Source organism: Propithecus coquereli, unplaced genomic scaffold, assembly GCF_000956105.1.
Source record: "Propithecus coquereli isolate 6110/MARCELLA unplaced genomic scaffold, Pcoq_1.0 Scaffold6, whole genome shotgun sequence".
NCBI classification, from domain to species: domain Eukaryota; kingdom Metazoa; phylum Chordata; class Mammalia; order Primates; family Indriidae; genus Propithecus; species Propithecus coquereli.
Genome location: NW_012151951.1, coordinates 11,440,920 through 11,453,439, shown reverse-complemented (window position 1 = coordinate 11,453,439; position 12,520 = coordinate 11,440,920). Strand labels below are relative to the sequence as shown.

The 12,520-nt window shown below is 41.4% G+C and overlaps 1 protein-coding gene across 1 annotated transcript in view; it reads left to right on the top strand.

The window, feature by feature from the left end:
- The first annotated feature begins 6,524 nt into the window (after nt 1-6,524).
- The window catches only part of PPP2R1B (protein phosphatase 2, regulatory subunit A, beta), a 52,742-nt gene continuing 46,746 nt past the window's right edge, over nt 6,525-12,520 (top strand). The window contains exons 1-5 of the mRNA XM_012659137.1: nt 6,525-6,704; nt 7,569-7,659; nt 8,080-8,180; nt 11,097-11,329; nt 11,629-11,776. Of these exons, the coding sequence (XP_012514591.1) occupies nt 6,591-6,704; nt 7,569-7,659; nt 8,080-8,180; nt 11,097-11,329; nt 11,629-11,776 (687 nt within the window). The 5' untranslated portion in view covers nt 6,525-6,590. The remainder of the gene's footprint in view (nt 6,705-7,568; nt 7,660-8,079; nt 8,181-11,096; nt 11,330-11,628; nt 11,777-12,520) is intronic.

Below are 12,520 nucleotides of genomic sequence, written 5' to 3'. Positions count from 1 at the left end.
TATAGGTCAGAAATGTTTTAAATCGCTTTTTCTTCATAGTCCTCACAACAACCTTGTGAGGTTGATAACTATTATTAACCTCTTTTTATAAATGGGGAAACTGAGGCTTGGAGATATTATTAAGTGTCTTGCCCAAGGTCATCTGAATCTGAAGCTGTTGACCTAGGATGCAAAGCTAAGCAGTGACTTCAGAGCCTCTCTTCAACCATGACCTTACATTCCCTATTTCATGACCTCTTTGAAGTCCACAGTCATTAACCTCCTTTTTTGGATGTTACGTTGGGGGATCTAGAAGGATTTTATCGGCACAGATGAGAACAGGATCTAGTCAAAGTCGTTTCACTTTTTTTCTTTTTTAATCACCTTCTTAATCTGCTTCCAGTAACCATAGCCTGGAGGTTGTCCTAGTAGGACAAAGTGTACAGATAGTACATTCGGTCTTTGTAGGAGCTTTTCATGAACACTGTGGGCTCCCAGCTAATTTTAATCACATAGCTAGATCAGAGAGGGAGCTGATTTCCTGAAGTCCTAGAAGTTAGTGGAAATTCCGGTTTCTGATTACAGTCCCAGCTGGATTTCTGCCTGATGTGAATGGCATGTCCAGGGGATCTTGGCACTGGTCCTTTCTTACTCCTGTGACTTTTCTCCTGACAGTTCTTCTGCTGGGCAGATCAGAAAAGAAGTAGGAAAGAATAATACCATCTTCAAGGGAGACCACAGAAAAAAGCTTTCAGGGGAGCAGGAATATTTTAAGTAAGACTTGCTTTTGCAAAATCAAGCCTCTGTCTAGCTGGATCCCGGGGGCAGTGTGCTCAGCTGCTAAAAGCTACTACTTGTGTTGGCTGGGTCTAGTACAAGACATGGTGATAAGAGGCTTACAAAAATAAGAGAGAGGAAGGATATCTGGACTCTATAGACCCCGTGGACATAGCAAGGCTAGACAGAGAATAGCTGGGCAAGAGGAGCCTATTATACACATTTATGGATGCCACAGGAAAGGCCAGCCAGGAGGAGGCAGAGTACAGTTCATTTCAATAGATAATAATCTTCATCGTTCAAAATTCAAAAAGCCTAAATGCAATGTATTATCCTGGAGTGGTTCCTACAACAGCAAAAGTATATTAATGGAAAAATTTGAGTAAAATTTGGAGTTGAACAAATAGTAAAAAAAAAAAAAACCAAAAGAAAGCACAAATGGATATACTGTACATTAAAAAATCTCCCTTCCATCTCTGTTCTCCAGGTACCCAGTTACCTTGCCAATGACCAATGTTATTAGTCGTGAGTGTCCTTCTAGAGATTTTTTAATACATATCCAAGCACATGTGTATGCATTATATTTTACACAAATGGTACGTTGAAGATGGTATTCCTTCCCACTTCCTTTTCTGTTCTGGCCCTTTTTAAAAAAATTTTAAGAGAATTTTAATATTAGCCATTTGGAAACAATCTATTATTTCTGAACATTTTCAGCTTTAAGTACATCTGCAACTTTAATAACACTATGTACCTTGCTCTTTCACTTAACACTGTAACAAAGGGTTTTTGTTGAGTGGTGTATAGCATCTGGCAAGATAACCAGGGGTTCTGTCCTGAGAACATTAGAGCCCATAATAGGACTCGAAGGCCTCAGACTTTTGAGAGAAGTCACCATGCCTGTTTGATCTTCAGGTTTGCCATAATTTAAATCTACCCCTGTGGCTAGAGGAAGTACTAATTCTGACTGCTGTTCTTGGGGAACTGGGGGCTTGTATACTTTGAGCAGAGATCTTCAGATATTTTCTTTTTGTGTTTGACATGGACACCAGATTATGTGAGTCCTTGATAATAAATAATACAACTTCTAACATTTGCATAGGGCTTTTCATTAACAAAGCACTTTACATGATGGATCTTAACTCCTCACAACTCTGAGACGTAAAACCCCTATTTTACCAGTGGGAAAAAATCTTCTGGAGTCAGGTCTTCTGGCTCTAAATCGTGTACTCCTTTCATTCTTTCACACTGGTCCTCACTGTTGCCAAAGCTCAATTGATTGGAATGTTTTCTTATCTGCTCCTACTTCCTTAGTAGATAATAACTCATCATGGCTTACATTTGAGGGCTGTCTTTTGCCAGGCAATAACTAAGCACATTATATGAATTATTTAATCTTCTTGACAACCACATGAGGTAAGCTTGACAGCCCTACTCTGTAGATGTCGAAACCAAGATTCAGAGAGGATAAGTTATTTGCCCAAAGTGACACGGCTAATAATTGGTAGAGGTGGGATTTCAGTCTACATCTTCCTGACTCCAGAGCATACTCTCCTCTCTTAACCATTATGTGTACTGTTCTGAACCAGAATTGACTGTCCTGTTTGTTTGATTTGCTCTTCCCAAGAATGCAAGCAAAGTTTTGCCTTGGAAATCCAATACCTTTTTTATATATAGTGAGAAGCTGTGGAAGGGAGGTAGGGGGTGAAGCAGGGGTTAGCAATAATCCCTGATCATGAGTTCCATAGCTGCTTCTGATTTACTGTGTCACTTCAGGTAGAGCCTGTTTCTTTTTTGTCAGAGTATTTTTTTTTTTTTTTTTTTTTGAGACAGATTCTCACTCTGTTGCCTGGGCTAGAGTACCCTAGCATCAGCCTAGCTCACAGCAACCTCAAACTCCTGTGCTCAAGTGATCCTCCTGCCTCAGCCTCCCGAGTAGCTGGGACTACAGGTGTGTACCACCATGCCCGGCTAATTTTTTCTATTTTTAGTTACCCAGCTAATTTTTTCTATTTTTAGTAGAGATGGGGGTGTTATCTTGCTCAGGCTGGTGTCGAAGCCCTGACCTCAAGCGATCTTCCCACCTCGGTCTCCCAGAGTGCTAGGATTACAGGCATGAGCCCCCTGGCCTGGCCTGTCAGTATTCTTATCCATAAAAATGGGATTAAAAATTTGCCACAGAGAAACCAGAGAAGAGAAAGAAGCAAAATATTGAGGTGAAATTGAGGGGAAAATATTTGAGTTCCACAGAATGATGACATTCTTTGCATAAATACAAATTTAAGATGTCATTAACGCTATGATGATAATATAATGAAGTAAATACAGACCTGGGAAGGGGTTTACCAGGGTCATCTTGCTAAATAAAGATATTTGGAAAATGCCTTTGTGCACTTTGGGTTTTCTGTGCATGCACTGGGCCAACCACCACTCTCCCGATGGCCCTTTCAGTGGGACCACAGTCTGGGTCTGCCCTGAGAGAACTACCTTCAGGTCTCCTGAACATGCCTTCTCCCTGGCAATGGGGTGACTCTGGGGCAGATCAGCATTTGAATAAGTGCCTATTTGTGAAGCTCTGTGGTCTGAGCTTAGTAAAGGGGAGGCAAAGGGCCAGAATGATGATCATGATGTCATTCAGACTTCTTCAGGACTACCCTTTTCTGATGTAACATTGAGAGCTGTTACAAGCTGATCCCATCTGCCTGTACTTCCCCATATTCTTGATGCTTTGTCGTACAGGAACTGGGCAAGTCTAACCCAGTCTTCCCTTGATTCACACTGGATGAGTGAACTGTATGTGGGAGTCAGAACTCAGTGCTTTTATGCTGAGAATGTCACGTTGTTTCTAAGGGCTGCCTTAAATCCTCAATCTAATCTCAGCTGCTGCCTCTGGCATTCCCTGGTTATTAATTTCTTGTGGTGTGTGTGGGAAGTGGAGAGGCCTGAGGGAGGAATAGAGGGGAGAGGAGGATATGGAAATAGCTCAACACCACAGTACTGTATTGCGAGTGCTTGGCTAACGTCCAGGAATCCAGCAAAAGAGGGATCACCCTTTTAATCTGGCAAAACCCACAGCCTACAGAGATAGAATTGCTTATCGATAAGCAGTTATAGTTGTCATTTGCTTTCTCTGGACAGAGATGGCCTCCAAAGACTTTTCAGACTCTACCTGCACAGATAGATGCTTGTTTATCGACACGGAAATTATTTTTCCAGATGAACTTTTTAAATCAGTGACTTTCAAATGTCAGTGCACATCAGAAACACCCAGTGGGTACCATAAAATGTCTGGCCCCCTTCTCAGGGACTCTGATTCAGTAGGTCTGGGTTGGAGGCCAGGAATCTGCATTTTTAACAGGCAACTTAGGTGATTGAGATAGTCAGCCTTAGAATTTGGCCCAGTTTTTGAAATAGCCTCTTTCTGCTGCTGTTTTAATCACTTTCTTTATTGAAGGATTTATTAGCATTTCCATGTTTATTACCTGTTTCATTCTCACAGCATCATAGTAACTAGATCGGGTACCAGAGATGATGGATGGTTAGCTCCATTTTATTGGGGGTGAGGGGGTGAAAGGTGGGACTGAGGCATAGGGAGAGGTAGGTTATAATGAATCAGAAACAGTGATGGGAATTGAAGTCCAGAATTGATGACTCTCAAACCAGGCAATTTTCTCGGGCCTATTTTCTCAGCTTGTGATTTCATATTTAATCATAGTTATTCCTTAGATCTCCAATTCACTGTGCTTGGGTAAGCAAAGCATATTTGCGTTTTAAACAAAATAGTTTAGCATCAGTGTCCCAATTTTTGTTAGCATATTGAAGCTCTTCTGAGCTTAAGCTAATATCCAAATGATAATATGTGTGGAACTGAATCCACTTCTCTGTCCTTGCTTCCTTTATCATTTCTGAAAACTTTTTACATAAAGTCTTCTCCATGCCAATAGGAACTCCATCTGATCTTCCAACTGGTAAAGTATTAAATTAAGAACCTCTTAGCCCTTTCTCTCAAACTTGCGTAGTGTATGGATCCATTTTTAAAGAAATAAAAAATACTGAAAACTCTCAGTCAACTTAAATTATTTTTATCATAATGTTACTTAAATTTACAAATATAAACTATGACTATATGTTTTTATTTATAACTCTTAGCTAAAAAAATTTACAAATTAAATACAAATGAAATCACAAAACTAATACTATTCAAGTTAATAAGACTGTAGTAATTTAACATGACAAATGATGTATTTTGCTAAAACTAAATCATCCCTTATATTGCGATTATGGTATTGCCTGCTGAAAGCTCAGCTGCTTTTGAGTTCAGTATTCCTATATACCAAGTGATCTATGATATTTTAATTTTCTCACTACTTTTCTCTGTTTGAACTACTCAGTGCAGTCCCATGATGTCATTTGGCTTTCATTTTGTGCATGAAAGCATCATTTTCATTTTGAAACCACTTCTGTCCTTTTTTCATTATCCCCAAACAACAAAAGCAGCACTGAAAGACACCCACAAATGCAGATGCTGAAATTGTGTGGCAATACTAAGTTAAAGTGGTCATTCAAATAATCCAGAATATGCTAGGCAAACCTAAAAAAATAAACAAATGAAAACAAAATTAAAACCCTAAAGAATATATCCACAGACCTAATTTGAGAAAAACTCTTCAGGTCTATTATTGGGTCCCCAACGTTCATTACTACCAAAAGCTCTATCTACCGTGCTTAATTCCAAGAACCCCAAGTATTTAAAAAAATTTGTCTCCTAAATTGCATTTATTAATAATTTTACATTTTTTATTAATCACACACATAAAATTACCATTTCAGAGTTTGAGATCGTCATATGTAGTTATCACTCTAAGTTGCTTAAATTCCAGTCCTAAACAAACAAAAAGACAGGAAGGACCTATGCTGTCCTAACCAGGATAAGTGAAAACTTTCCATTCAGTTTTGTAAGAAAGAACTCCCAGACCTCCACCTCCTCCCACTGCTGCCTTTGAGGACTCTTGGAGGTCTAGGGAGACCAGTTTAGGCTTTTTTGTACAAGCCAAGTAGCCACTCCACCCAATTTGGAAGGATTAAAGCTTGTCCTAGTTTTGCTTCATTGTTGTACTTCTAGCATGCTAAAGAGCTAAAAAATGGGAGGAAGAAAATACAACAGAAGGCACCATTCCAGTACCAAACTGAAAAGAAACACAAAAACAAGAGAGCAGCATGTTTCTAACAGCTTGCGTGGAAAAAATATTGACTGGGGAGTTTGGACAGAACTGTTCATTTTCTCTCACCGCCCGCGTTATTTGTCTTACGGAGCAAGAGCCAGATAAAATTCTGGAGAACAAGCCGAAGAGGTGGAGGGGCTCTGTGGAAGCATGAGGCTGAGCGGAGAAATTAAAGCTGGAGACCCAGTGGCTCGGGGTCAGGATGAAGCCAGGGGAGGTGCTAAAGCCTTTTTCCTACTGGCTTTGGGCATCCTCTTCAGCCAGTCCGAGTCCTAAGAAGGCGCAGCACGGCTCACTCTGTTAGGTTCCTGGCCCGTTCAGACCACAACGAGCAGGATGAATCCCTGCCCCTGTTTACTTCGGCTGGGGAAAGGACGCGGGGGTCCCATGCGCTTTCTCATCTCACCCTTCTTGTGGAGTTTAGACCTACAAATCTTGCAATGGGGGTGGGAAGGGACCCTCCTTAAGCGAGGCAGAAACTTTGCTCCCCCACCTCGGCTGAGCCCGCGCGCCGGCCTCAGCCCCGCCTCTCTGGGAGCGGGGCGGGGCCTGAGCGCGGGGCGGGGCCTGGGCACGGAGCAGACGGCGGCGACCAGCAGGAGGAGGAAGAACATGGCGGGCGCGGCGGGGCCCGGGGCTGGCCCAGCGGCAGCGGGCGGAGATGGAGACGATTCGCTGTACCCGATCGCGGTTTTAATCGACGAGCTCCGCAATGAGGACGTGCAGGTACTGGACTGAGGCCGGAGACTCGAGGCGGGCCCGGCCGGGTGCATGATAGGGAAGAGATAAGGCCGGAGCCGCTGTGGGGAAGGCCCGGGGATTGAACGAGCCGAACTCGCAGCAGAAACTTGAAGGGGAGGCGAGAAAGACTCCTGAGGGGCTGTGGTGTCACGCCGTATCCTCCCCGGGACCTCTCCAGCGCCCCTCCTCCCGATCCCCTGAGACGTCGGCCCGGCGCCCCATCGGGCGTCTGAGAACCGGCTTCGCACCTGGGCTCCCCTTCACGGTGGCCACGCCGGGTCCCGCCCGGGGCCGGCCGGGCAGCCCTGGTAGATGAGCCGGAGGGAGGAGCGCGGTGCCGGGCCGCGAGGGGGTTGGAGCGGACTGTGGATCATAGGATGCCAAGGGGCCCTTTTGCAGTGCAGCCCGGTGCCTTCCTCTCGGCCTGGAAACTGTCTGGGCTTGTTGGGTAGGAAGAGAGTGGATGGCTTCATTAACCTAGATGGAGTCGGTGTATCAGCTCTGATGGAACTTGTCTTTGAAAAGGCAGGAGTTGTGTTCAACCATTTCGCCTGCTTCACCATTGCCAAAGTTCTCTCTCTTAAAAATTATTTTACTTTCTGAGTATTGTATTCTCTTTCATTCATTTCTCTTCTGGGCCCTTTAAATTGTTTCTCCTAGGAAATCTTCCTCTGGCTAATGAGGCCGAGTTACACTGCTCCTGAGGTCCTTATGAGGTTCTATGAATAAAATCTAAATGAAAGTTTATCCTTTCTTGCCCCTATATCATTATTTCACCTGTTTGCACCTTTTGTCTTTTGGTCTAAATTGCAACCATTTCTTTACTTTTTTCTCCTTTCTTTTTTAAAGCTCCGTCTCAACAGTATTAAGAAGTTATCAACAATTGCTCTAGCACTTGGAGTAGAAAGGACGAGAACTGAACTGCTGCCATTCCTCACAGGTTTGTGAATCTTCATTAAAGAAAGGCATGGACGTTCCATTTTCCAGTGTCTTTCAAAACTTTGTTTTTTAGAGTTTGTTACCTACAGTATCATTAAGTACTACACTGAGCCAGGTGCTTTCTGTGCAAAAGAAACAGAACAAAGCATATTGTAAGGTTGTGACCATATATATTTAAACATTAACTATTTAGCTAATGGGAAAGTAATTGATATGGGAGTATGAATTTCTAATTCATTCTGTAAAACAGATCCAGGAAGACTCTTGACTGAGGAGAAGAAAGAAAATGCTGTTAGGATTCTAACTGAGCCATCTTACTGGCTACATACTGAGACTATTCCTAGTTTTGTGTGAATGCCCAGCTCTGGGCCAGCTATACTTGTTGAGGAGTTGATGAGTATTTGGTTGATGTCATTTCCAGATACTATTTATGATGAAGATGAGGTACTGTTAGCCCTTGCTGAGCAGCTGGGAAATTTCACTGGCTTGGTGGGAGGTGCTGACTTTGCCCACTGTCTGCTGGTGAGTATTTGCCTGCCTTCCTCCTAGAATTTTTGCAGTATGAATGATACATTGTTTGGTGATAGGCACACAGCAGCATTTTTTATGCAGATCTCTTTATGGACAGATAGTCATAATGTTAGCCATTGACAGAACAAGTAATGTAGGTTCTTTGGACTCAACCCTTCTCATTTGTCCAACTATGAATAAAAGAACTTCTTCCTCTTTTTCTGCCTCTGTAGACTTAACAATTTAGAGGTAGGGAGAAAAAAAGATTTGATAGTTTTTATGGTTTTTTTACCCCCCCTGAAATTAGAAGTCTTAATTCTCATCTGGGAATGTCTTGTCACTAATTATTAGCATAAGTTTTGCTTCTGACTTTTTGAGTTTGATGAGTTCAGTTCAATTTAGTTGACATTTATTGAGAGTCTACTATGTCAGGCAAATTGTAAGTCAACAATGTTAATGTTAAAGAAGACTAATCAATGGTGAATGGAATGAGGTCTCTGTCTTTGTGTGTCAACAAATAATTGCAATCTTAAATGGAAAAATATAAGCACTTATAAAGTATTCAAATAATAGGTGAAAGATTAACTCAGGGTGCTCAGGGAAGACGTCTTGGGAGATGATGTCTGAATTAGGTTTTAAAGGATAACTAGGAATTCAGTAGTTGAACAAGGTAGGGGTGTCTGCTTCAGGGCTTTAAAATACTGTTTAGGTGATACTGACTCTTGTGATGCCTACCTCTACCTCTGACTTTTCCATGGAACTGCATAGATAGATAGATAGATACAGATATATAGAGGTAGATTTAGATATGTATATCTACCTATGATTTTTCTACTTGGATGTCAAACAGATATTTCAAATTTAACATACCTAAAACAGAACTCGTCCCCAAAAGATGCCTCTTATTTTGTTATTCCATCTACCCAGTTGTATCACCATCTACCCTGTTACATAAGCTAAAACCTAGAAGGTGTTCTTCAATTACTGGACTACATGGTGGAGCAGCCTTTTAGAAGGTATTCTGGAATCTTCTTTCCCTTGTCCCCCAAATCTAATCTTAGTAACTCCTATAGAGTCTGCATGTATTACAAAATCAATCCACTTTCTTCCATCCCTCCTACTGCCACCATAGTCCAGACCACCACCATCTTTCCTCTAGATTACTGCAGTAGCTTCCTAACTAGTTGCCTTCCACTTTTGCCTTGCACCCCACCCCTACAGTTCACTCTTCACCCAGCAGGTAAATCACTCCCTGCCATGATGCTTAGAAAATTCAAACTCTGTGCAAGACCTTTTATGACCTGCTTCTGTAGGCTTATCATATATGGTGCTCCCTCTTGATAACCTCCTTCCACTCATACTGGTTTTCTTTCTGTTCTTTGAATAAACCAAGCTCATTATTCCCTTAAGACCTTTACCCTAGGTCTTCCCTCTAATAAAATTCTCCTTTGAGCTTCCTGTGGCTGGCTCCTTGTCATTCAGGTATCAATTTCAATGTATCTCCTTAGAGAGATCTCCCCTGACCCCTCAACTTGAAATAGCCTTCCAGTCACCCCTTATCACATCATCCTATTTTATTCTTCTACAAAGTACTTATCACCATCTGCTTGTTTTTTTGACTGATGCTTATCTTCCTCCATTAAAATGTAAATACCATTAGAGCAAGGAACCTTGTCTGCTTCTTTCCTTTGTAAACTCAATGCTAGAATACAACAATAATCATTTATTGAAAGAATGAGTTTCAGAGGCTTGGAAGCATCAAGCACGTTGGGTTTCAGACTGCCGGAGTGTGAAGTGTTGGCTGGAATAGGCAGGAGTGGCCACCAAAGGCCAGTAGGAAAAGGGCATTGGAGAAGTGGGCAGAGCTCAACTCAAGAGACAGCTCATCAGACTTTATCCTGTCTTAATAGAGATTATCCAGTGGTCCTGCATGACAGGAGGTCGTGGTAGGCAGGGAACAGATCATGAAAGGCCTTGGCAAGTGAGAAACAGTATCTTTTCAATTGGCTTCTGAAATACTGCTAGGGAAGTTGAGTACTGTCTAGCTTTGTGTATCAAACAATTTTCAAAGTGTATTATTAGGCAGGCACCCTTATTTCCGTTGACTCTATCCTTGTCTTTCATTCTGTTGGTCAGTTAAATCTGAATCTCCCTGTCCCAAATGCAAACACAGGCAGAGGTTCAGAGAACCAGCCTGTTTTCACTTTTTACTGGGCCATGTCATAATCAGTTACTAATCCTAGTCCAGACCATCAGCCCCTTTGATTTCTTCTATTTCTAAAGCTGCAAACAGGGTCTCCTACCGTCTCTGTACTCTTCACTTGATTGTTCTGGCAGAAACTCCGGCTCTATGGCTCATGGGAAGATTCTGAATGTGTTCTGAAAAAAGTGACTTTGTACTCAGCCGTTTGCAAGTTGGATAAATTTATGATGTGGAACTGGTGGACAAGGCTTGCTTGCACCTCTGAGAATGGCAGAATAATATTCAAAAGGCTGTGGACTCAGTGACGTCATAGCCTTTTGACTATTATTGTAATTGTGGTGCCTGATGTTGATCGTATTTTTGTACTTAATCTTGAGGAAATATATATGATCCTGTCTGAATTTGGCTACATATCTTTCAAACCTAGTGATTCAGCTCACAGTAATATTAATATTGTGTCAAGTCTTTTCCACTGTGTCATTTGTAGACACCATCTGGGAATTGCCATCTGGGACATGAGATCTTGGCTTTTCTACAGAAGTCGTGTCTTCAGGTTGGCTGTACCGTATGTTATCCCTGTGGGAACTGAAAGTAACCATTTGGTATGATGTAGCTAACATTCTGGTTATGTGTACCACCTCCCTTCAGTCACTTTAAAAAGTGATAATCTGTATCTAACCTGATTCATTAAGTTCTTCTATGATTTTCCTTTTTGATCTTTTCAGCCTCCTTTGGAAAGTCTGGCAACTGTGGAAGAGACTGTTGTTCGAGACAAGGCTGTGGAGTCCCTGAGGCAGATCTCTCAGGAGCATACGCCTATTGCTCTGGAAGCTCATTTTGTACCTCTGGTGAAGCGCTTAGCGAGTGGTGATTGGTTCACTTCTCGCACATCTGCATGTGGTTTGTTCAGTGTTTGCTATCCCAGGGCCTCACATGCTGTCAAGGCAGAAATCAGACAGTAAGATAGTTTTTGTTTTTTTGTGTTTTTTTTAGTTATTTGGTATTATTGGGGATTCATAGGCGACAATTTACACAGTACCCTGTTACCACTGAGTGGCTGATACCAGGATAATAAGATCGATGTCATAATTTTTGATTATGCAGTTGAATATACTAGTGTTTTATTTTTGTTACTTTTGTGAGTGAAAGCCTAATCACTGATGTTTGTAAGAGGAAACCTCTAAAATGTCTGTGGGTGTTGGGGCAGGTTTAATCATGGTATCTGATGCAAAATATCTTCATTATTTTATGCTACAGGCATTTCCGTTCCTTGTGCTCAGATGACACACCAATGGTACGACGTGCTGCTGCTTCCAAATTGGGGGAATTTGCAAAAGTTTTGGAATTAGACAGTGTGAAAAGTGAAATTGTTCCATTGTTCACTAATCTAGCTTCAGATGAACAGGTAAGTTAACTCTTAGCATTTAAGGGCCACAGATATGCTACTCTCTTCTAAATTTTAGGAATTTCTTGTATTTTTTGTTTTTTTCAATTTAATTTTTTTATTTTAAGAATTTCTTTGAGGAGGTTTGGTCTTCATGTTAGGATCCTTTTTGTAAAATTAATACTTAATTCTGACCTGGATAAAGTGTAATATGACTCACCTCAGTGTTCTTATGTTTCTTTCTTAAGCAGACCATGATTTTCTCTCTCACATTAGCAACTGGTAAAAGAAACGGGAGTCAGGGATTAAATGGGAGCCATAATTAGGAAGACTAAGCTGCATCAAGGGGTAACATATCTCTGGGAATTGTCAGCTGTATTATAGTATGAGGGAGTAATGTTTCCTGTTATTTTTAACTTTAAGATAAATAAGCATAGAACATGTTAGGAAAGCTGTTTGACCCAGTGCTTCCTCTGTACTAGTATCTGAGAGTACGTTGCATAATAGCAATTTTAAATCCAAGGAACTGAGATCTCTTTGGTGTAGAAATAGCAATAAAAATAGCAAACACCTAAATAAAGTGCTTAATATTTCTCAGCCTGTTTTAAGTGGTTACATGTGTTAAGTAATTCAGTTCTCAGCAACAGCCACATGAGATAGATACCCAGTTTTACATATTAGGAGACAGAGGCATAGAAAGTTTGAGTAACTTACTAAAGGTTGCATAGTTAATAGTGGTAGGGTTGGAATTTCAATCTAGGCAGT